The sequence below is a fragment of the Equus caballus genome, chromosome 4 (assembly GCF_041296265.1).
Source record: "Equus caballus isolate H_3958 breed thoroughbred chromosome 4, TB-T2T, whole genome shotgun sequence".
Classification (NCBI taxonomy): domain Eukaryota; kingdom Metazoa; phylum Chordata; class Mammalia; order Perissodactyla; family Equidae; genus Equus; species Equus caballus.
The window spans coordinates 64,863,184-64,885,415 of NC_091687.1; the positions used below are offsets into that span (position 1 = coordinate 64,863,184).

Here is a 22,232-nt window from a genome sequence, read left to right on the forward strand (position 1 = left end):
TATTCTTCGTTGTGGGTTCTTCTAGTTGTGGCATGTGGGACGCTGCCTCAGCGTGGTCTGACGAGCAGTGCCATGTCCGCGCCCAGGATTCGAACTAACGAAACACTGGGCCGCCTGCAGTGGAGCACGCGAACTTAACCACTCAGCCACGGGGCCAGCCCCTCAGTATACTACATTTTTAATTGCTAAGTTGAGGTATGGTATTTCTTTAGGAAATAAATACTTTTACTGGAGTCACTATGTAGCTTGGCCCTTTCCCTTTATTTTTAATAGAAGAAAATATTTTTGTTCTAATTTGGCTAGGTCTCATCACTTATAATAAGAGATATGATTGTCCCTTTAACAGAATCAGCTGTTCCACTTGCATATTAAGTAGACTTTTCTCTTACCCTGAAGAAGACAGAGCCTCAAGCTGTATTGCGTCCTCCCGAGTTTTTTCCGTCAGACATACTTTGCAGGGAGTGTTCTGACCACAGCATGTGCTTCTAGACTGTTAACTGCTAGACAAACACATGGAAGTGGCCAGTGACTTCAAAGCTGAGGAGAGAGAAAAAACCTCCCAGGGAGAAGCTGAGGCAAGTGAGAAAGTGTTAGATGTGGTACCTGTAGAAAGCTGATTGAAACCAAAGAGCCGACAATGACTATTTCCCGTTGCTGGTGGGGAGCAGGAAGTTTGAGCCAGCTGTGGTGCGCAAAGAGCCGCGAATGGCTCTTTGATCTCTCAACTTCCACCGCAGGAGATACCTGCTTTGCAGGCAGGAGGGTGAGAGATTGGCTTAGTGTAACAATTCTGTGTTTTAATCAGTATTAAAATGAGTTGGTGATTGTAAACCCTTCCCCCATCCCTCAGAATGCGATCTACCTGGGCGATCTATTTAAGACCGAATAATAATTGGACTTTTTGGCTTTTTTCCTTTTTAAAAATTTTCAGGCAAATGGAGTTAAACAATTGTGAAAATGGGTCTTTAAATATGGAAATAAATGATGATGAAGAAATCCTAAGGAAAAACAAGACCTCCTTACATTTGAAACCTGCAGAGATAGATTGCAGCATATCAAGTGAAGAAAATACAGATGATAATATAACAGGTAAAAACAAAAGTAAAGTCTGAAGCAAACCATTGAACAATAGGACCTTGGGAGTTTGATTCATTATCCATGATACGACACTTGATAGGAGTTGACCTGGAGACAGTGTACTAGGTAGCTCGCTAACACAGGTCACTCGACGACCTTTTGTCATCCCATCCGACCCCATGTTGAAAAGGCAGAATGAAGACGAACTTCCCCGCCCACTGTTCTTGCTGTGTTGTTCAGGGCCTGCAGGGACCATTAGCTGTCTGTGCTGACTTTTTAGAGAGTGTGAGTATGTCACTGGCCTTCCACTCTGTATCCCAAAGTCCTTTGAACTTAGGCTATGATGTCAGACTTAAGAGTGTGTAACGTTATGACAGTTCGGTTTTCCATCTTCCTGGTTTCTGGTGAGGCCTGAGGGTGTCAGAGTTCACCAGCCAGCATCAGGTTTTCACCCAGCCTTCTCAGCAAGCCAGAGTCCCACATTTTACAAAACAGCCCGAGCGTGAAAATGCTGCCCCTTTGAATTTGCTAATTCCGTTGGCTCTGACCACTAAAACCAACTACAGATCAGTCCAAGACAACCGTATTAGAACTTTTAATTGTGTTAGAAGTGTTTAATAAATATTTCGAAAATAAAGTTTAAAAAAAAATTTCCTCCTCATCTCCCTTGAAATAAGGGACCTTGTCTTTCCAGATGAGTTGGGGAAAAAAGAAGACACATTTTCATAGCTGTTAATCTGAGGCAAGCAATCCACACATCCCTGAAGTCTTATCCCTGGTGTAAATAATCAAGACCGGATACTTTCTATCAAAACAGTACTGTTATTTATTTGACCCAACAAATCTACTTCCAGCAATTTGTTCTCAGATAATAGTCAGATCTAAGGACAGCTGTGTGTGGACAGGGGTGTTCTTTATGACATTACAGTCGGTTCTCATTCCTCACGGTCGTTATGGTCTGTAGAGTCACTGCAGACACTGAATTACCGAATGCTGAACCGTTGCTCCTAGGAGAAACACAGCATTAGGTTTCTGCGAGCCTCTGGTCACAACATTTTTATCGACTGATTAATACACAACCTTGTGTTATGTGTGTTTGTGTGTGTTAAAGATGCCTTGTTTAATATATATTGTTGATTCATTAATGTTGAACCCATGCCCCAACAGCACTATAACTCACCCCTGAATAAAGCTTATCTGACACATGTATTTTTCTCATGAGGCACATCACAGTCTGCACGCACTTAAGAACACTAGACAGTGCTACACTTGGGGGCCCTTTGAAACAGTGAAATCAACAACAAAATGCACAAAAGAGCAAAAAAGGTGGCACTGAATAAACACACTTGTGTATAGTATGAGAGCTGAAACAAGAAGGCAGAGTGTCACCTTGTTCAGCCTCAGCTGGGAACATCAGGTGACTCAAATTTTTCACCCCACTGCACGTGTCCACAAATGACTGCGCAAGTGCCACAAGCATTTGTTTTAGGATTACCAATGAACTTTAGCAAGTAGGCAGATTTGCAAATACAGAATACACTAATAATGAGGATCAACTGTATTTATAATAGTAACATTTTAGAAACTACTTAAATGCCCTCCACGTGAGCATGATGCAAATGTTACATGGTCATTAAACTCATGTTTTGAAAAGTATTGAATAATAAAATATTCGTGATATACTGTTCAGTGACAACAAATAGGATACAGATCTGCATATATTTAAACCCAATTTTGTTTGTGTGTGTATACATATATATGTGTGTATGTGTATAGTATTTCACTGACTTTTATTTCTGTATACTTTTCTGTGTTGTAGAAATGTTCGACAATGAATATATATATTCATTTTTATAATAAATAAATAATAGGTTAGTAATAGGTATCTTCTGCTTTGCAGTCCAAGGTGAAATAATGAAGGAAGATGGAGAGGGAAACCTGGGAAATCATGACAGCAGCTTGGCACAGCCTGGATCAGACTCCTTGAGTAGCTCTCCAGAATCCCACTGGGAAGAAGGCCAAGAAGTTATCCCAACTTTCTTTAGTACCATGAACACCAGGTATTTTATACTTTCTAAAATCACTGACAGTTGGACACCAGCTTCCCTTCTAGAAAATCAGTCCTGGTGTTCCTTTCAGGTGATGACGTCTTCTAACAGAATAGAGAATATGGTCTCCCAAGTACCTGCATTACTGTTACCTTGTCTGAAGCAGTGGATGAGAAGGAATTGGATTGTGAGAGTATACTCCGTGAACAAATTTTAACTTGCTATTGTGGATTATCTTTGGAAAATGATTTTATTAGACTGACTTATAATAGAAAAACAATCACTGGGGCATATCTGTGAAATCAGGCCAAATGATGTGCCCTACAAAGGGGTAGCTGTTTTCCTCACTACCCCTGAACTGCAGAGAGTGCTGATGTTGTATTTTCAATCTTTCCTCCTCTGTATCTCCAAATTGTCCAGCTTTAGTGACATTGAACTTCTTGAAGACAGTGGCATTCCCACAGAAGCATTCTTGGCATCATGTTATGCTGTGGTTCCAGTATTAGGTAAGATTTCTGAATTTGCGTTAAATTCGTTAGTCTCTAGACTCTCTCGCCACTGTTGTTTTGCAGTAGAAATATTCTGAACTCTGTGTATGGTGAGGTGACCCTTTTTCTTAGCTACCTCTTCATATCACCAGCCACATAGTTAAAGCTGTATGACCTTAGGCATTATTGCATATTTCTATTTCATTTCTAATTATGACCAAATATTGACTTGAGAGTAATGTAATGAAAAAGGGAATTCTGTTTTTTTCTAGCAATCATACTTAAAGCAAAAGTGAAAGTAGTTGAGGAAAAGACCTTCAAATCCATTGGTATTATGAAAAAAAATTTTTACCAGTTAAAACTTTTTTTCAAAGATAAAAAAATATGTATAAATTTAAGTTCAAATTACGTTTACTTTTTATAGAGTCAGTAGTACCAGGAATCACTAATGTTTTGAAATTTGTTATATATGACTGATTTAACTGTGCATCGTTTTTTTAAATCGAGGTATAACTTGCGTAGAATTTAAGTGTAATGATTCAGTTAGTTTTGACAAATTCACCTACCTCTGTAATCCACATCTCTATCAAGACGTAGAATGTCTTCATCACCCCGGAACGTTCCCTGTGCACTTCAGTCCCCAACCTATCGTCCAGCTCGAGGCAACCATTTTGCTGATTTCTGTTGCCATAGATTAGTTTTGCCTGTTCCAAAAGCTCATATAAATGGAATCATATTATGTACTCCTCTGCATCTGGTTTCTTCTTTCAGTATGACGTCGTCATCCTTGTTGTTACATGTACCAGTAGTTCGTTCCTTTCTATTGCTGAATAGTATTCTATTAAGTGAATATACCACAATTTGTTTATTCATTCTCCTATTGATGGACATTTGGGTAGTTTCTTTTTGGGGGCTATTATGAATGAAATTGCTCTGAACATTTTTGGGTGTGAGGGCATATGTTTTCAACTCTTTTGAGTAAATTCCTAGGAGTGGTCTTGCTGTTTCATAAGGTTGGTATGTTTAACTTCATAAAGAGTGATTACACAGTCGTGCACTTCCAACAGCAGTGTTTGAGTATTCTGTCTATGAGTATACTTCACATCTTCACTAGCACTTGGTGGTGTCAGTATTTTTGGTTTTGGCCATTCCTGTGAGTTTTTAGTGGCATCTTGTTGTCGCTTTATGCATTTCCCTGATGACTAATGATGTTGAGCAATTTTTCATATAATTATTGGCCGTTGCTATCTCTTCCATTATGAAGTCTGTTCAGATCATTAGTGCATTTTTAAAAGTTGGTTAATTTTCTTTTTGTTGAATTTTAAGAGTTCTTTATATGTTCTGAATAACATTCCACTGCAAACATATGCATTATGAATATTTTCCCCCAGACTATAGGTTGCACATTTCTTTTCTTAATGATATCTTTTGAAGTGCAGGGTTTTTAATTTTTATGAAATCCAATTTGTCTGTTTTCTTTCTTTTGTAGTTAGTGCTTTCAGTGTCCTAAGAAATCTTTGCTAACCCCCAAGGTCATGAAGATACTCTCCTGTGTTGTCTTCTATACTCTTTAGTCTTGATTTTATTTTTACTTCTACGATCCATCTTGGAATTAGTTTTTGTATGTGGTGTGAGGTAAGGGTTGAGATTCTTTTTTCTTTTCTTATGATATCTGGTTGTTCAAGAACCATTTGTGAAAAAACATTCTTTCCCCTTTTACATTACTTTGGCAGCTTTGTTGAAAATCAGCTGACCTGATAGCTGTGGGTCTGTGTCTGGACTCTCTCTTCTCTTCTGGTTATGTTTGTTTTTCCTTATGCCAGTACTACAGTGTCTTAATTACTGTGCCTTTATAGTAAGGCTTGAAATCAGATAGTGTAAGTCTTCCAATTTTGTTCTTCTTTTTCAAGATTGTTTTGGCAATTTTAGGTCCTTTACGTGTCCGTATAAATTTTAGGTTTTCAGTTTCCATTAAAAAGTCTGTTGGGATTTTGATTAAGATTACATTGAATTTGTAAGCCAATTAGGAGGAAATTGATATCTTGAACAACATTGAGTCCTCTAATTCGTTGAATGTGCTGTATCTATTTACTTACGTCTTCTTTATTTTTAGATGTTGTTTCTACCATCTTGCTATTTATTTTCTATTTGTTTTATCTGTTCTTTGTTACTTTTTTATTCCTTTCTGGATTTGTACCCAATTAATCAATTATTTCTTAGTATTCTATTTTCCCTTTTTGCTTTTAACTACCTATCTTTGTTCCTGCTTTTCTTTTGGATCAATCAAGTATTTTTTAGAATTCCTTTATATCTTCTCCTTTGGCTTTTTGGCTATACCCCTTTGTGTTATTTTTTAAAAATAATATATATTATTTATATAGTCTATATATAAAAATAATATAATTATTATATAGTTTTTAATTTTCTATTAGACACGTTAAAATAGGAAAACAAAACAGGTAAAACTAATTTTAATAATGTATTTTAGCTAACCTAGTATATGCAAAATATCATCTCGACATGTAATCAAATATAAAAGAATCATTAATGAGATATTTTGCTTTTTGGGGGGGTACTAAGTCTTTGCAATGTGGTGTGTGTTTTACACTTACAGTACATCACAGTCTGGAATAGGTACCCTGCAAATGCTAAATAGCTGCATATCTAGTGGCTGCCATATTGGACAGTGCAGCCCTAAGGACTACCGTATGCATCCTAAACTCGTAAGATTATCCTCACCTGGCACTTAGGACCTTATTATAGTTAATCACCTCAGAGTAGTGTTAATAGAAAAAGGTAATGACAATATCCTAAAAACCTTTGAAGCTTATGCTTAGAAAATGATTTCAAAGTAAAAAATAAAAGTTTGGGGGGGGGAAATCTGCTAAATTTATTGTTATTATAAAAAATGTTTTCTACTTGGAAAAATTGCCTTTTCAAAGATGTTTTCAATCTTTTCTTCTAGACAAACTTGGCCCTACGGTGTTTGCTCCTGTTAAAATGGATCTTGTTGGAAATATTAAGGTGAATATGCTAGCTCGTCCCTGTGGAGACTATATTTGAAGGGAGTGGTTGCTTGAAATCTCATTTGGAAACAAATGGTTGTTGAGTTTTATACTCAGGATGAAAAGTATAGGCCAGCTCTGAGAAGGGTGCTAAGGCAGAAAAAAATACTTTAAAAACAGTAGTTTAAAACCCTGAGACTATTTCATTCTAGCTTAAGCTTCATAAGAATTCTCAAACGAAAAAACATTACCTTGAAAAGGTAAGGGAGAAAGTAATAGAGGCCTAATTTATTTTGATTTTTTTAGAGATCTGCCTGACACACTTCCAAGTCTCAATGCTGTACTAATTTGCTTGATAGCTTTAGTCTTTTTAACTTAGTGTGTCCCCCTGCTTTTCCTGCAGAAAGTAAATCAGAAGTACATAACCAACAAGGCAAAGTTTACCACCCTCCAGAAGATAGTGCTGCACGAAGTGGAGGCTGATGTAGCCCAGGTCAGGAACTCGGCTACAGAAGCCCTCTTGTGGCTGAAGAGGTGAGGCAGTGGGGCTGGGGCAGCGGTTAAAACCCAGCTCAGGGGCCGGCCCCATGGCTCAGTGGTTAAGTTCGCACACTGTGCTTCAGCAGCCCAGGGTTTCGCCATTTCAGATCCTGGGTGCAGACCTAGCACCACTCATCAAGCGATGCTGAGGCAGCATCCCACGTGCCACAACTAGAAGGACCCACAACTCAAACATACAACTATGTACTGGGGGGCTTTGGAGAGAAGAAGGAAAAATTTTAAAATCTAAAAAAATAAATAAAATAAAATAGCCAGCTCAGCTGAAATGTTACCAGTAAAGAACTTGTTAGGCAAAGGAGACTACTTCTGAGTGAAGGATCTAACCCAATGGCTAGCCTTTTCTAGAAGGCCTGATGAATGGAACACCAACAATTTTTTTTTTGCCTCACTCTTGATGGTGATAAATATTGTTACATTAATACAATATATAAAACAGGAATCTTAAAGGATGATAAAGTTGACTGGATTCTCTTTAAGTCAGTGGATTGCAAACTTCAGTGGTGTCAGAATTAGCTGGAAGGCTTGTTAACAAGATGGTTGCTCCACCCTAAACCTAAAGTTTCTTATTCAGTAAGTCTGGAGTAGGGCCCCAGAATTTGCATTTCTATCAATTTCGCAGATGATGCTGAGGCTGTTGGCCTTGGGATCATGTTGGGAAAACCACTGTTTAGGAATATCAGATGAGAAGGGTCCAGAGCAAGCTAAAGGGAAATGACAGGCAAGAAACTCAGAAAGGACTGCCATATGACTTGACCTGTTTACTGCTGTTCCCAAGATATTATTGAAAAAGAAGCTGTTGTCTGCCATTTCTTTATGCCCATTCAACATAAGTGCAATTTGAAAATAATATTTCTTCCTCTTTTTTGTTTTAGAGGTCTCAAATTTTTGAAGGGATTTTTGACAGAAGTCAAAAATGGAGAAAAGGACATCCAGACAGCCTTGAGTAAGTGTTCTTTACATTTTGATTGGTCTGTTGAATAGGATGTGGAACGGAGACCCCTGGAGGAGGAGACAGGGTGTAGGGGAAATTTCTGCTTCTCAGGATTTGATTTTGTTTCCTTTCTGTTTCATTATTATTAACTATTTGTTTCTTATATGCTTTCATAGAGGTAGTGACTTGGTAATCTAGATCTAACTTATTAAATATCAGTATATCTTAAAGAAAAGCTAAATTAATGGAGAGCCGTCTCATAATCTGAATAGGAAAACAAAATGTTTTCACGAAGTTAGTTCTTCCTAAATTAATCTTCAAATAGAGTGCAGTCCTCTAAAGTCAGTACCCAGAGAGAAGCTAGTTTTGGAGACTGTAAAAGTAAGGGGGCGAGGAACCCTGGGAATTTGCTCTGGAGTGACATGAAGGTTGATCATCATCTTGTACACCTCAAATGCCCTATGTGCCCCGTTTTTGTAGTGGCAGAGCTGAGACCGGGATGAAGGCCTTGGTCTGAGAAGATCATCCTGTATCTCCAGCATCCTAATGCAGTGACTGGAACTTTGCAGATGCTTAGTAAACTTTGGCTGGATGAGTGGATAGAGGGATGGATTGATGCATCTATCAGACCAGTTTTGGAAAACATTAAAAACTTGGAAGCATCCTCATAGTGCTCCTAACAGAGTGGCTGAACTCTCACTCTTGACCTGCAGGAAATTCTTCCAGCATGGGCCTTGAGGCATGGGGGAGCCTGGAGGGGTAGAGAATGAAATTCCTCTTACTTTAAAGCCCTGTATATTGTTATGATATAGAGAAGCACTTGGTCCAGCTCTGAGTAGCCACTATTATAAACAGTGAAATGAATAAATTAGATGCTTCTCTTGCGGGGGGAGCCAGTGTTGACTGGAGCATTTTTTCGTTGTCAGGGGTGACTTCTGTTAGTCCTCCCTCTGGGCCATGAGTCCGGAGGGATTCTGCCCCCACATCATTTTCCCAGGCCTTTCTGTCTAGAATCTTGCTGATGTGCCATGAAACAGTATAAGCTGATATTTCTGTAACACTTTATGAAGAATGTAGACAACTTAATCTTGACATTAATCTGTTTTTACAGATTAGGTAACCAAAATTCTGCAAGATTAAAATACGTGCTAAGATCACAAAGGGTCTGAAGCAGGGTCACATTGGGGCCCCTACCTCCAGGACCCTCATTTCTCCCACAAAAGGTCTTCTCCACAATCCCTGGAATACCTATGTTTTTGAGTTTCTCGTACGTCCCTGAATTTCCAGGACAGTTTCAGTTATATTCTCCCCTGTGTGTCCTGATTTCAGTACTAAAAGTATATTCACCATAACTATTCATGCCCCCTAACGGCTATCTGTCAAACTTTATAACTTGTGGAGTGATTAAGATCATGGGTACTCTGGGTTCCATCGCTTAATAGCATTGTGCCCTTAGGAAATTTACTTAACCTTTCTGTGCCTCAGTTTCCTCATCTATAAAATGGGACTGATGATATGATTCGCTTAATAAGATTCTTATAATTAGGTTCATGCAGTTGAAGAGATTAGAAAAGTGCTGCATAATAAGGACTTAATAGAGGTTAGCTTCTATTGTTAGCTTCTATTTGTATCATCATGATATATGAAGTTGATAACCTGCCAGCAAAATGGGGCTTATTTTTCACAAATCAGAAATGGAAAGTTTACAAAGCTCAGGTGCCAAGCCAGAAATTTCTCTCCAGACTAACTTCTTAGTATGGAAATTTCACACTGGGAAGAAGCTCCTCCAGCTGCAGGAACTGCGGAGGACAGGGGATTCAGCACTGTGTGTCGCCTGTGCTGATGCTTTGTTAGAGCTGGCTGTGTGAGAGTGGGAGGGGAATGCTAATCCCATTTACCCCTCTGCTGGAGCTGCAGCTGGGACGGAATAGAACCTAGCTGCTTACAGGACACTAGCAAGTGAAAAGAAAAGCCTTGTGCATTGCAGGTGGGGAGGAAGTCGAGGATATACCCTTTCTGCCCTTCCCCACCCCCAGTTCTGCCCGTCTTTCTCCCCTACCTTTTACTTGATTTGGACACCACCGGGCTGGAGATGTTGACTTTGTGAAACAAGAGGAGACTTGAAGGGCAAATGCTGCTCCAAAACTGAATAATGACAGCCAATCCCAGCTTTCCCTTCCCTCTCTTCCCCTTCAGCACTATTTTCAGTGGAAAGGAAAAGGGGGCTGTAAATTTGAGATTTTCACCCTGATGTTTGGGATTATTTCATAGGTATTCATGATTTAAATCTTTTCTTTGTGGGGATCCCTAGTTTCCTGCTGCTGTTCAATGTGGGGAGGTAAAATTCCCCTAACCAACCGACCCTCCTCTCCAGACAGACACACAAGCTCTCTGCAAATATAGTTTTATGAGAAATGTTCACACGTTAACTCTTCAGAACCCATAGGCTCCTTGATGTGTATTTCTTCTGGGTTCTCTTTTCTCTTCTCGTTCTGAAATCACAGCCTTTATAATTGGAACCGATACCTTGTCTGAAATGAGGGAGTTAGGGTATGTAGGTAAAAGAGAGGGTGTGCAATTTATATGCTATACACAGGCAAATTAGCTTGCATGCTTTCAATCCTAAAATCAGATTTGAGCTACTGTAATAAAGGCTGCCATTTATAGAGCGCCTAATGTAGCTATGACACTAGGTTCTCAATAAAGATTTCATTTAATCTTCCAAATACTCCTCTTCTACGGCGAGTACCTCCTCTAGAGTCTCAAATCTAGATCACTGCTTCTCAAAGTGGTCCAAGGAGAGCAGCATCGTTATCATCTGGCAGCTTATGTGAAATGCAGACCACCAGGCCCTGCCAGACGCTTGCTGACTCAAACTCCAAGGTGGGGCCCAGCAACCAGTGTGTTAAAAAGTCTTTCAGGTGATTCTAATCCCTTCGAAAGTTTGGGACCCACTCATCTCAAACGATATTGAAACTCACCTGTTGCTAGATCTACCTTTTGATTATTTGGGAATTTTGACTGTGTCTGATGATTGTTAAATAAACAGGAATAGAAGTGCCAAAATTAGTTAGCCACAGCATCAGTTAATTTTGCCTCATTTCCATGATAATTAGCTAGTTCTCCAGTAACTGAAAATTTTTCCTAACCTAGGAGCAGCAAGGCAGTTAGGAAGGATAAATTAAGGATAAACCTTGGATGGCACTCCCAAATTTGAAAACACTGCTTAAGAAAGGTTTTGAGGCAAGTGTTCGTAAAACTTGGTAATCTTAGTGGCGTTGAAAATGAGAGATGATATATAAAAGTCCTAAATGACTCAATGGAAGCTTTGACATCTGTTAACTCTCTGGAAAATGCACGTATATTCCTTGTATTGCTGAGTTCTGTGATGCAGAATAAGTTTCCAGCATCTGGAAGGAGGCATTAGGCTTTATACTGCCCCCATTTACATTAGAGCCATACTTGGGTTCTCCATAATGATGATCAGACTGCAATAGTTTGGATGGTCTCATGCCAAGCACTGCTCTGAACCATTAGTGTGCTGTGATGTTCTCTAGAGGTCATTGTAAGGAAAGAGTTGGGTCCACAAGACAGATATGTTTAATGGTTCACCCTATAGCTGAGCCCCTCCATTTGAGATAACACATCAAAAAGAGCTGTTGGAAAGCATCCTTTTAAGTGGAAGGAAGAAAAGTTGCTCTGGCATTTCATGCACCATTGTACTAAATGTTATGTGCTCTGCACTGTTGCCTCAGCGGGCTAGCGTATTGCCACGTCCCTCGCCTTGGAATGATTCCATAAATGTCAGATAAACATTAGGCCAACCAAGATCTCTAGCACAAAATAGGAAACATTCTAAAAGGATGCTTTTTAGTTATGTGTTTAATATGACAGGCTTTCGCAGACAAGGAAGGCTAGATGAAAAAGTCGAACTCATAATCAGATATTTAGCACGAAATCAGAACTTGACTGATTATTCTGAAAATACTATGGAACATGAATCAAGTCATGCCCTCTCCAAAACTACTCACAGCATGTGCCTCTAATGGCAGAATTGGCTTACAGTACAAGTGTTCATCTTGATAGTGCCTGAAGTTAACAAAGGATATCTCTGGGTACGTGTTTTGCCTCTGTCCACTGGTTACTGAGTTGGCTTTTCTCCATACAGTTCATTTTGCCTGAAGCTTAGTCACAGTAAAGAATTCAGAGGATACTTTCCTAGTAGCTCAGTTTTTTTTATTATAAATATTTCAAACATTTAACAAATATCCATCACTTGACCAAATATATAAAATAGCTCAATATAGTACACATGTACCACTCCTTGACCCCACTGTTGTTTTGTTGTTAGTGCTGTCAAGTTGAGTCCGACTCCTAGTGACCCTGTGTACAGCAGAGCAGAACCCTGCCTGCTCTTTTTTGTACCCTTCTGTCACCTTCTGGTGCTATATCAGACAATGCTCCACTGCTATTCATAGGGTTTTCGTGGCCAATTTTTTGAAAGTGGGTGACTGGGTCTTTCTTCCTAGTCTGTCTTAGTCTGGAAACTCCACTGAAACCTGTCCACCGTGGGTGACCCTGCTAGTATTTGAAATACTGGTGGCATAGCTTTCAGTGTCATAGCAACACTCAGCTGCCACAGTATGACAACCAACAGACGGGTGGCGAGTTTCCCTGACCAGGAAACAAACCGGGCCGCAGTGGTAAGAGCACCAGATCTTAACCACTAGACCACCAGGGCTGGCTCATGACCCCATTACTCCTCTCATTTTCCAAGGATCTTCATCCTGAATTCGCTGTTTATATAATAAGTGTTTTTATACTTTTACTATATATGTGTCCATAAACAGTATCTAATATTGTATTGCATATTTTAAACTCATATACCTGGTGTCACATGATACACATTCTTCCTTTTTCACTCAGTATTATTTTTCAGATTTGTTCACTGCTTGTTCACTTTCAAACCACTCCCAGTTCCTGATTCTTGCCTAAGACTGCCTGGTTTAGCTCATTTCCAGAGCTCAGTGAACGAGTGATTCCACCTCTCCTGGCTTTGCTTATTCACTTCTCAAGCTCTCTCTTAAAACTGAAATCTACATGCCTTCTTTGTCCTCTCTACAACCTGCAGTAACTTTACAAAGTCTTACAATTATAGGTTTACAGTACAGAAACACTCTCCTGTATTCAGTTCTGGGACAGAATAGTTGTCCACCAACAGTAATGGAAAGGTTGTTCTTGATCAGATATTATAACAGGTTTAGGCATAATTTCTAAATACCTCGTAGCAAGTTTCTGAGTTACCAGTAACGAAATCAGTTCTGTTTTTGTTGTTTCCATGAACAGAATTAGGTTCTAATTCTTTCAGGAAATGACTAGAAAAGGCACATTTTTCATTTTCATTATTTTGTTTCACAAAGTATGAACATTAGTCTTTCAGCAGAATGGTTTAATTCAACAAGAGTGCCTCAGGTTCTCATTGCTTTTAGCTTTGTGACCTTGAGCAAGTCACTGTCTCTCTCTGTCTTCTGTTTCTCCATTTGTAAAAGGAAGAAAATTGAGCAAGGTGATTATCAAGGCTTCCTACTCAGGTATTTGGACTCAGTCTCTCAGGAACTGACACATCTCAAAGAGCTGGGAGAAGGGTATCATTTATGTCTTTCAGAGGCCAAAAATACCTCCAGATTATAGAACATGCATTATGATAATGAATGGGTATTACAGTGAAGATTAATGTATTTCATTATCTAATCTTCTCTGGGTAACCAAAATAGGTCAGGCTTAGACTTCATCTTATTTTAATGCAGCCTCACGTGGCAGGGAGATTTGCAGCCCTAGAAGTCAGTTAAGGACTTTCACCAAGTCTTTTTTTTTTTTTTTTGATGAGTTTTGTTTCATTTGTTGGTTTTAAATTGCAGCAGTGGTCTTCCTGGGCCTGAGTCAGGACCCAGCCCAAATTCTCTGACTGCCTCTTCTCCCATTAGACCGTCTGGCCCACATCTGCCCTGTGGGACTCTTCTCTGGCAAGTGCAGGCACAGCAAGGAACAGCTGCTCCTCTAGAAGGGCCGGGTGGGAGGACATAGACCGGCGTGCTGCTCTGCAGACACTCCCTCTTCCTTAGACCAGCTGCCAGTGTTATTTGGACTCACAGCACCTCTGTTTTCTTGCTGTCCTGTTGAAGGGGCCATGGAGAAGCGTTTCTGGGCTTTTCTGAATGGTTGACTTTAATGGCAAAGTATAGGAAAGGTGTCAAGTCCGTGAGGTTGGCATAGCCCCAGGTCCAGAGCCCTTGTACACAGGCAGTTTGTCCAGCCAGGTGGGCTTCGGAGCTGAAGGCTCAGAGACCAGCACGGCTACGTTGCTGCATACTGTAAAGAAAAGTGAATCTCACCTTGTTACTTCCCTACCGCAATTCCAAGTCAGAATGATCATGGCTGTAAGTAGAAGAAAATAATACTATCTGTATAGAGAAAAGGACTAAGAATATACCTCTACAATGCCCACTGTGCTTATCGCTGGGAGCATGATTATAGGTTTCTTTAGTTCTCTCATTTTTGTATTTTCCATATTTTTAATAGTGAGTATTGAATACTTGTGAAATCAGAAAAAAGCAGTGTTATATTTTTTAAACTGCCACTGTGCCTCAAGTGGGAAGTTCAGAATCCCTGACGTGGCATATAAGGTCCTCACAATTTGGCCTCAGCCCCAGTGATCTTCAGCCCCAGTGAACTGCGCCCCACTCCGTGCCCGGCATGCCGCCGTCTCTCACAGCTCCGTCTGCTCCCTCTGTCTGCACCCTTCTCTCTGCCCTACCCAGCATTTGAGACCCCTCTGGAGCGTTCTCTGTCCACACACCCCCTGGCTGGAATTGTCTTCCTGTCCTCTATGTTCCCGTAGCACCGTGTACAGATCTCTACTATAGCAGTTGGCAGTTTGTATGATAATGATGTTAAAGGGCTAGCTCTCTTAGGAGCCCCTGGACTTCCTGAGGGCAGGGGACTGACTGAGTTTCAGTCCCCCGAGGATCTCTGCTGCTGGCACAGTGTGGGGCATGTGGTAGACTCCCACTAAATTCTTGTTGAATGGAGCAGCTGTTCCATCATGGATGTAAAATCCAGCAGATTTGAATGGCATTGAATTTCACCTGTTTATTATAATGGCATTTAATACCTTGCCTGGATTAGGATCACAAGAAAGAAGGGATTCCCGCTATCTTACCTCTGTGCCTCACCTCAGGATGTTTTCCATGGACCTGCACACTGTCTTGCCAGCCCAGATGGCTCCTTGGGTGGTTGGAAAGTTGATTGTGTTGTTGATTTACTTCAGAGGCTGTGCCTAGTTATTTTCTGCCCATCTGCACTATACACTTTGTGGGCCAGCCACCTTTTCTTCACTAAGAGCTTGTATACGATCTAAAATGTCCCTGATCTGTCCCCTTAGAGAATCAGGTAGGTTTTAAGAGTGGCTCATGTTGAAGACTTGTATCTTGGAACCTTGCCCTAGTCTATTCAGACTGTTCTCCTAAGAAAATAATTAAATTTAACCTTGAGTCCTTCTTTAGACTGTTTCTAAGGTTCTTTTCCGTACTTGAATTTATTAATTTTTTATAATTTCTGCTTTAGCTTTGCCATCCTAAGTGCTGGCATTTCAACCTGTTCCTAAAACTTTAGATAGCCAGGGAAATCTGCTGTTATATTTCAAAGGTACAGTCTTCTTTTATGTAAAATATAATTGTATTTTATGCAAATTCAAATTATGTGAAATCAATAGTAGGATATGCTAAAAGTATTAATAAAGTCTCACCCAAATTTTAAAAATAGAAGTTAACAAGAATTACATAATATCAAAATTTGAGTAAGTTGTAAGCTGTTTAACTACAATTACAGGACAGCCCCATTTTGGTCAGTAAAATGCAGACACTTCACCTTCTTTCACTGTATTCTGTGAACCACATTGCTTTTTACTGCATAGGAATTGGTGGTTGGAGTTTTGGTGTCTGTTTTTCTGTTATTTTAACATCAGCTCTTGTTATAATTTAAAATGTTTTTATATCTTATTATAATGTCACCTAAGCATTGATTAAATGGTGGTACGTGTACTAGTGCTGAAACTGACACATGAAAATAAGTAAGTTTGGAATAGAATTTAGATGGGATAAAACATGATGAAGAAGGTCAAACAACCCCCATGATACTCTGTGCTGTTAATTTAGGAATGAACACTCTGTAAACTATTGGAGATGATGCTTAGAAAATAAAATGGAGCATTGAAGTAAAAATGCACTGTGGTGATGTAGATCTTTGCCTCCTGAGAATACGTTTATTCCTATAGAAAAATCAGTTTTGAATTTTTCATATATTGAATTATTCAGAGCCTTCAGGAACACATCCCTTGCATAAGATGCAGTCATCTTGTTCTTGAGGGGCTTTTTTGGTAATTAAAATTATTATATACCAGTTTTTAAATCTCATTTTAAAACACATTGAGACAAGAATAATAGGTTTTTATCTTTAAAGTCTAGAATATGAATGACGTTTATTAATAGGCTGCACCAATTACTTTATAACCAACTTAATAACTTCAAGCCATTCTTTTCATAATAGTTTTAAAGGTTTCTAGATTTAATACTGTACATCTGGGGTCATAGAGACATCTAGGACAAACATTTGACATCCCAGAATAGTTGAAAAGAGCCTTAGAGATCATTTTACAAAGAGACAAACAGATGGTAAGAGAGGGCATCTGAGGGACTGGCTCAGGGTCACCCAACATTTCAAAGAACTGCATTTTTATATTTTTGCAGTGTCTTTGTAATTGTATTCAGTCTCAATTTTCCAATATCCTTTCTTCCCTCTTTATTTCCTTATATATATTGAATGTTTCCCACCATGATAATAAGCTGAAGTTATATATATTGACACAGAGTAAGAGTGGAAATATCTATTTTTCTTTAAAAAAATTTTTTTTTTTGCATAGGTTTTTCCCTACTCAAGACTTTCGGAGTACATAATCTTGTCATTAGGCTTTTTTAGTCGGTGTCCAATAACATAGGACCATGCTACTGCGTATTTTAGAAAGCACGTGATACAAATAGCACATCAAGTTCTGATGAAATTGTTCTTCATGGAGTTTTTCTTCTTTTCAAGATAACGCGTATGGTAAAACATTACGGCAGCACCACGGCTGGGTAGTTCGAGGGGTTTTTGCGGTAAGTAGTCCTTCTGCCTCCTAATGTTCTGATGGTCACAGCAAGGTGTTTTGATTTGTGTGTGTGCTGTTTCTGTTTGCTTCGTTTTTGAGAATAAGAGTAAAATGTTGCTTATTTCGTTTAAGTCTGTAGGTCTGTGTGTGGAAATGCTGGCTATCGGAAGTGTGTAGAGTAGGGAAGACTGATGGTGTGCTTTATCCTGTCCAGTCCTAGTGACCTCGTGGAGCTTTGCCTCAGAAGTAGTTGCCTTTCTGATAAGGTGGTAAAGAGCATCAGTGCAGAGGTAGGCAGGAAGCTGGCAAATTCTCACCGTTGTGGGAAATCAGTGCTGCCTTCAAGCTCGTAGCTCCCTCTGCTGCCTGCTGTATTCAATCCTGTTAGTTCTCGGATTTTAGTCGATTTTTAAAAAATTTTTTTACTTAGTTAAATTTTATCTTTGAATGTTAACTGAATGGAGTGTGCCAGCAGCTAGGGCTAGAAATCTCTTCTTACCCAGTTATTTTCATTGTGGAGGTGTTTGTATTCATGTGTTTTTGGCTCCTGTTAACCACCGCTTCTTCCCTCCCAGCGTGTTGACCTAGGAAGAACACACACATGGGAGTCCTAGTCCCCTGGACAAGTCAGTTAGCCTGCTTAGTAAAATAGCAGGAATAGACGGCCCGTTCATGTCAGTGCTGATACTCAGCGATTCTCCCATCCGGGGAGAGGTCAGCCTGAGTCAGATGCAGCCGTAAGGCAGAGTCTCGTGTACAGTAGAACACTAGGAAACGCATAGAATGTGAGTGTTCTTTGGAAGGTCAGGAGATAAAAATAGTCTTGCAGATGATGGCTTTTACAAATTTAAAGCATAGGAGACATCATTTGCCTAAGGTAAGAACTGTTTAGGTCGCGATTTATTAGGAGCCAGGTAAAGAAAGTCGGAAGAATTTATAGTATAAGAAATCAAATTTAAGTGAAAATGAAATCTTTTTTGAAAGCATGGAGATAACTAGCTCCATATCCTACTGTTCACTAGAATAGGAGCCAGACCAGTTATGCTACAAAGTGCCCACGCTTACCTTCAGTGCATAAACATGCAATAATCATAATAGCTACCATGTGGCTATTGGACGCCTATTGTGCCACTAGGCACTGTGCCAGGCACTTCCATGTTCATTATCTTTGATAATCCTCAGGATTAACTCCCACTATTTCACAAGTTCAGAACTGTTCATTTTAGTCCCAGAGTCTCCATGTGAGGCTGTGGCAGAGGCCAGCTCTAAACCCAGATCTACTGTCTCTGAGGCTAGTGCTCATCCCCCACATCGCAGTTCTCTGCACTGAAGACAGAATAATTGAGAAGCTGCTAATGAGTAGTTAGACAATGGAAGCTGCTTCATTCATTGATCTTCCTGAGTAAATACTGTGTTTGCTTGCAGGTGCCTGACACCCATGTTCTCTTGGTGAGATGACAAAGCATAAAAACATTGTGTTGCCCCTTTTACAAGAAACAAAAATGTGGGTGTGCTTTTTTTCAGTATAGAAGGCAAAGTTTAATCCTGAAATATTAATGATCCAAGAGATGTTGCCAACAAGAATGCATCTACAGCAGAAAATTTATCATAAGCATGAGTCTTTAAAAGGACTTTTTCACTTACAGCATTTTTCCAAATATATAGTAATTTAAACTGGCAAAAATTTTTAGAAATCATGGAAGAATAGAAAGGGAAAAAATTAAAATTGTCCATATTCTCACCACTCCATAATAACCATTTTAAACATTTTTGTGTTTTACCTTCTTAGCTTTTATTTTTATATATTTTTACATATTCTTTTAAATATTGTTCTAATTTTATATTTTTATCTAGATATATATCTACTTATATTTTTATATCTGCATGCTTATATGTGTATAATTATTTTGTATACTTACTCTGTATATGCATATAAATTTATTTGACATTTAGCTTACAGTATAATTTTGTATTCTTTCCCCATACTTAATAGATTATATCATGACCGTTTTTAAATACCCATAAGAATCTTTGAAAATCATTATTTTTAGTGACTGCGTAATATTTCCCTAGTATGGAACTACTGTATTTATTTGCTCAATCCACAGTATTGGAGATTTAAGCTGCTTCTAAGTTTGTTTTTCCAAATGAAACAGCATCTATTAATATCCGTTTTTGACTAAAACTCTTATTTCCTCAAAATAGGTTCCTAGAAGTAGAATTGGTATGTCTAATACCAAGAACTACCACCACAACTTAGAATTTTGAGCACTGACCATGCACTAGACATTATTTTAAGTGCTTTACATATATAATTATTAATCTCATAACTGTGAGGTAGGCTCTCTTATTTTCCCTGCTTATAAACAAGGAAACCTGAGAATGAAGAGGCGAGGTAATACACCCGAAGTTATACAGTAAGAACATTTTGAAGGTCCTTGATATTATTGCCAATAATTTTTAAAGTTGCTGGTTTTTAAGGAAATAGATTTTGTCAAGCATTTGGCAACAGCCTTATCAATAGAGGAGCTCGACAGGCCCTTTCAGCCTCTCTACCATTGTTCTTCAAGTCCTCCCTCCTTTGGAAACTTCATTGAGTTTCCTAACATGCTTATTATTTATCAGGGGCAAATTCATGTAACTGATCTCAGTTGCTCAGGGAAACGTCTTTTACGCTGAAGGGATTTGACTCATTTACCAACCAAATAGTGAACCTTTATCTTCACACAGTTGTAGGCCATGGAACTGACGCCCAGTCCAGGCTCTGTCTCCAGTGTGGTTACTAACCGTCCATCATCTGACCTTTCTGGTTTCCTCTTCAATTGAGTTCTATGGTTGGTTCCCAGATAGACTTGGCTCCACCACAGCCCTCTAGGAGCCTTCAAGGAATAGTCCTGGGCCCCACTCTGGAGAAACATTTTAAAAAAATTTTGCTTAAACTTTTGTACATAGGGTTCGGTTTTGTTTTTTATCAAAAAGTCCAAAAAGATTGTAACAAAAACTAGCAGTCCCTGCCTTCTGCTCCTGCTTCCCTGGCTCACTGCAGAGAGGCCTCCACTTTCCACTGTGGCTGTCTCTTCCAACACCTCTGCAGTTCTAAAAATGTTTACCGTTCTTTGTGGCCTTCGCCGTTTTAGTCCTTACTGTTGGCTTTCTGTCATAGATTAGAATTTAGCTCTTAGGCCTCGCTAACCCTGCTTCACCTCCGCCGCCTCCACCTTCCCAATATAATTATATCACAAGTTATCCTGATGATGAGAAGGCAAAATTCTATGATTTTTTTGTTCTTATACAAGTTTTATATTTTTCCGTGCACCGTTAGATTTCTCAAGTCATGGTCATTCTGAACTCACAAATCTATCAGATTATCTGCGTTTTTTTTCTTAGAGACTTCCCTTCTAGAACTTTCTAAATGCTTATTCCAATCTGAATTAATTGTTCAGGCCTGTTGTACTGCTATTTCCCGGGGACTTTTCTTCATGAATTTTCCTGTATTGAATCCACCTCACCCTAATTTCATTTCCTAGGTCCTCCGACTTCCTATTTCTTGATCTCATCCCTCCTTTGGGTGGTGTCCATCCTCCAGTAGCTTCCCAAGAGAGGATACACGGGAGCTAAAATTTTGAGTTCCTGCATGTCTGAAATGTCTTTATTCTGCCCTTTGTTTCTAGAGTGATGCTTTGGCTGGTATAAAATTCTAGGTTGATAATAATTTTCTCTCAGAACTTTGAAGGCATTCCTCTATTGTCCTCCAGCTTCCACTGTTACTACTGTAAAATCTAATACCATTCCATTGTGTATAAACTGTTGCTCACCCTCTTTTGGATGCTTTTAGGATCTTTATCCCTACATTCTAGAATTTTATGGTGTTCATCTTTTGGTTGTTAGCATTCATTATGCAGAGCATTATGGATAGCTGTTTAAATCTGAAGACTCATATCCCTCAGTTCTGGGAGATTTTCTCACTTATATTTTTGGATAATTGTCTTCCTTTCATTCTCTGCTCTCTCCTTTGTACCCCTACCGTTATTCGAGTATTTATTATGTGCCAGGCAGTGGCCTAAACACACTACACGTGTCCCATTAATCCTTCAAATAAGGCAAGAGGTATCAGTCCTCTTCTACAGACAAGAAATCTGAGGTTCTAGGAGGGTAAGAACCTTGCTTAAATTCCTCAAGCTAATATGTGAAAGATTTGGAATTCGAGTCAGGGTCTCCTTCACCCAAGCCTGTGCTTGAACCACTACATCATAATGCCAATCACCCTCCAGTTGCTTAGAGGGGGAGGGTTGATTCTCCAAGACTTTGAAAGCATAAGGAAACTCAAGAAAGCAACTGTAGAATGATAATTCAAGGTTCCAAAAAGTCTCCAGAGATCCCAAGAGAGCCAGCCCAGTGGATGCCAGGCAGCAGATTTTAGCAAGCTTAGGGTACAGTTGGCCTGTAAAGGGAGGGGAGCTATAAGGAGCCTAGGAAATCTTTCATCAGGGAAGTCATGTGATGTCGTGGTGTGGTTGAAAAGCACAGAGATGACCCCGAGTTCAGATCCTGACCCTGGCACTCATTAGCTACGTGATGTTCATCTGTACAATAGGGATATAAATTCTACAGGTTCTTATAAAGATTAACTGGGATAAATACATCAAAGCATCAGTGCACAAGCAAACAACAAATGTTAGCTCCCTTCCTTTTTAGAAAATATTCAAGAATACAAAGGAAATATCCATGTGAGGGGAAGTAGGAGACATGCAAAGAAAGATATATGGAGATGAGACACAAATGGGAGATTGAGGTGCCCTGGAAGGCTGGCCACATGGGAACAAAGACTGTGGCAGCAACATGCATAGAGGTGGACACTGAGGATTCAAGGGGGATAGTCTGGATCACACTGCGAATGAGAAAGGAGCTTTTCTCAGACTC

General features: G+C 39.4%; 1 protein-coding gene across 2 annotated transcripts in view; it reads left to right on the forward strand.

Annotated features, from left to right (window-relative positions):
• PLEKHA8 (pleckstrin homology domain containing A8) overlaps nt 1-22,232 on the forward strand; it is a 51,065-nt gene that overhangs the window by 22,636 nt on the left and 6,197 nt on the right. For both annotated transcript variants that reach the window (NM_001197039.2, XM_070264203.1), the window contains exons 7-13: nt 932-1,089; nt 2,978-3,137; nt 3,546-3,631; nt 6,579-6,637; nt 7,022-7,152; nt 8,052-8,122; nt 17,258-17,319. In NM_001197039.2, the coding sequence (NP_001183968.1) occupies nt 932-1,089; nt 2,978-3,137; nt 3,546-3,631; nt 6,579-6,637; nt 7,022-7,152; nt 8,052-8,122; nt 17,258-17,319 (727 nt within the window). The remainder of the gene's footprint in view (nt 1-931; nt 1,090-2,977; nt 3,138-3,545; nt 3,632-6,578; nt 6,638-7,021; nt 7,153-8,051; nt 8,123-17,257; nt 17,320-22,232) is intronic.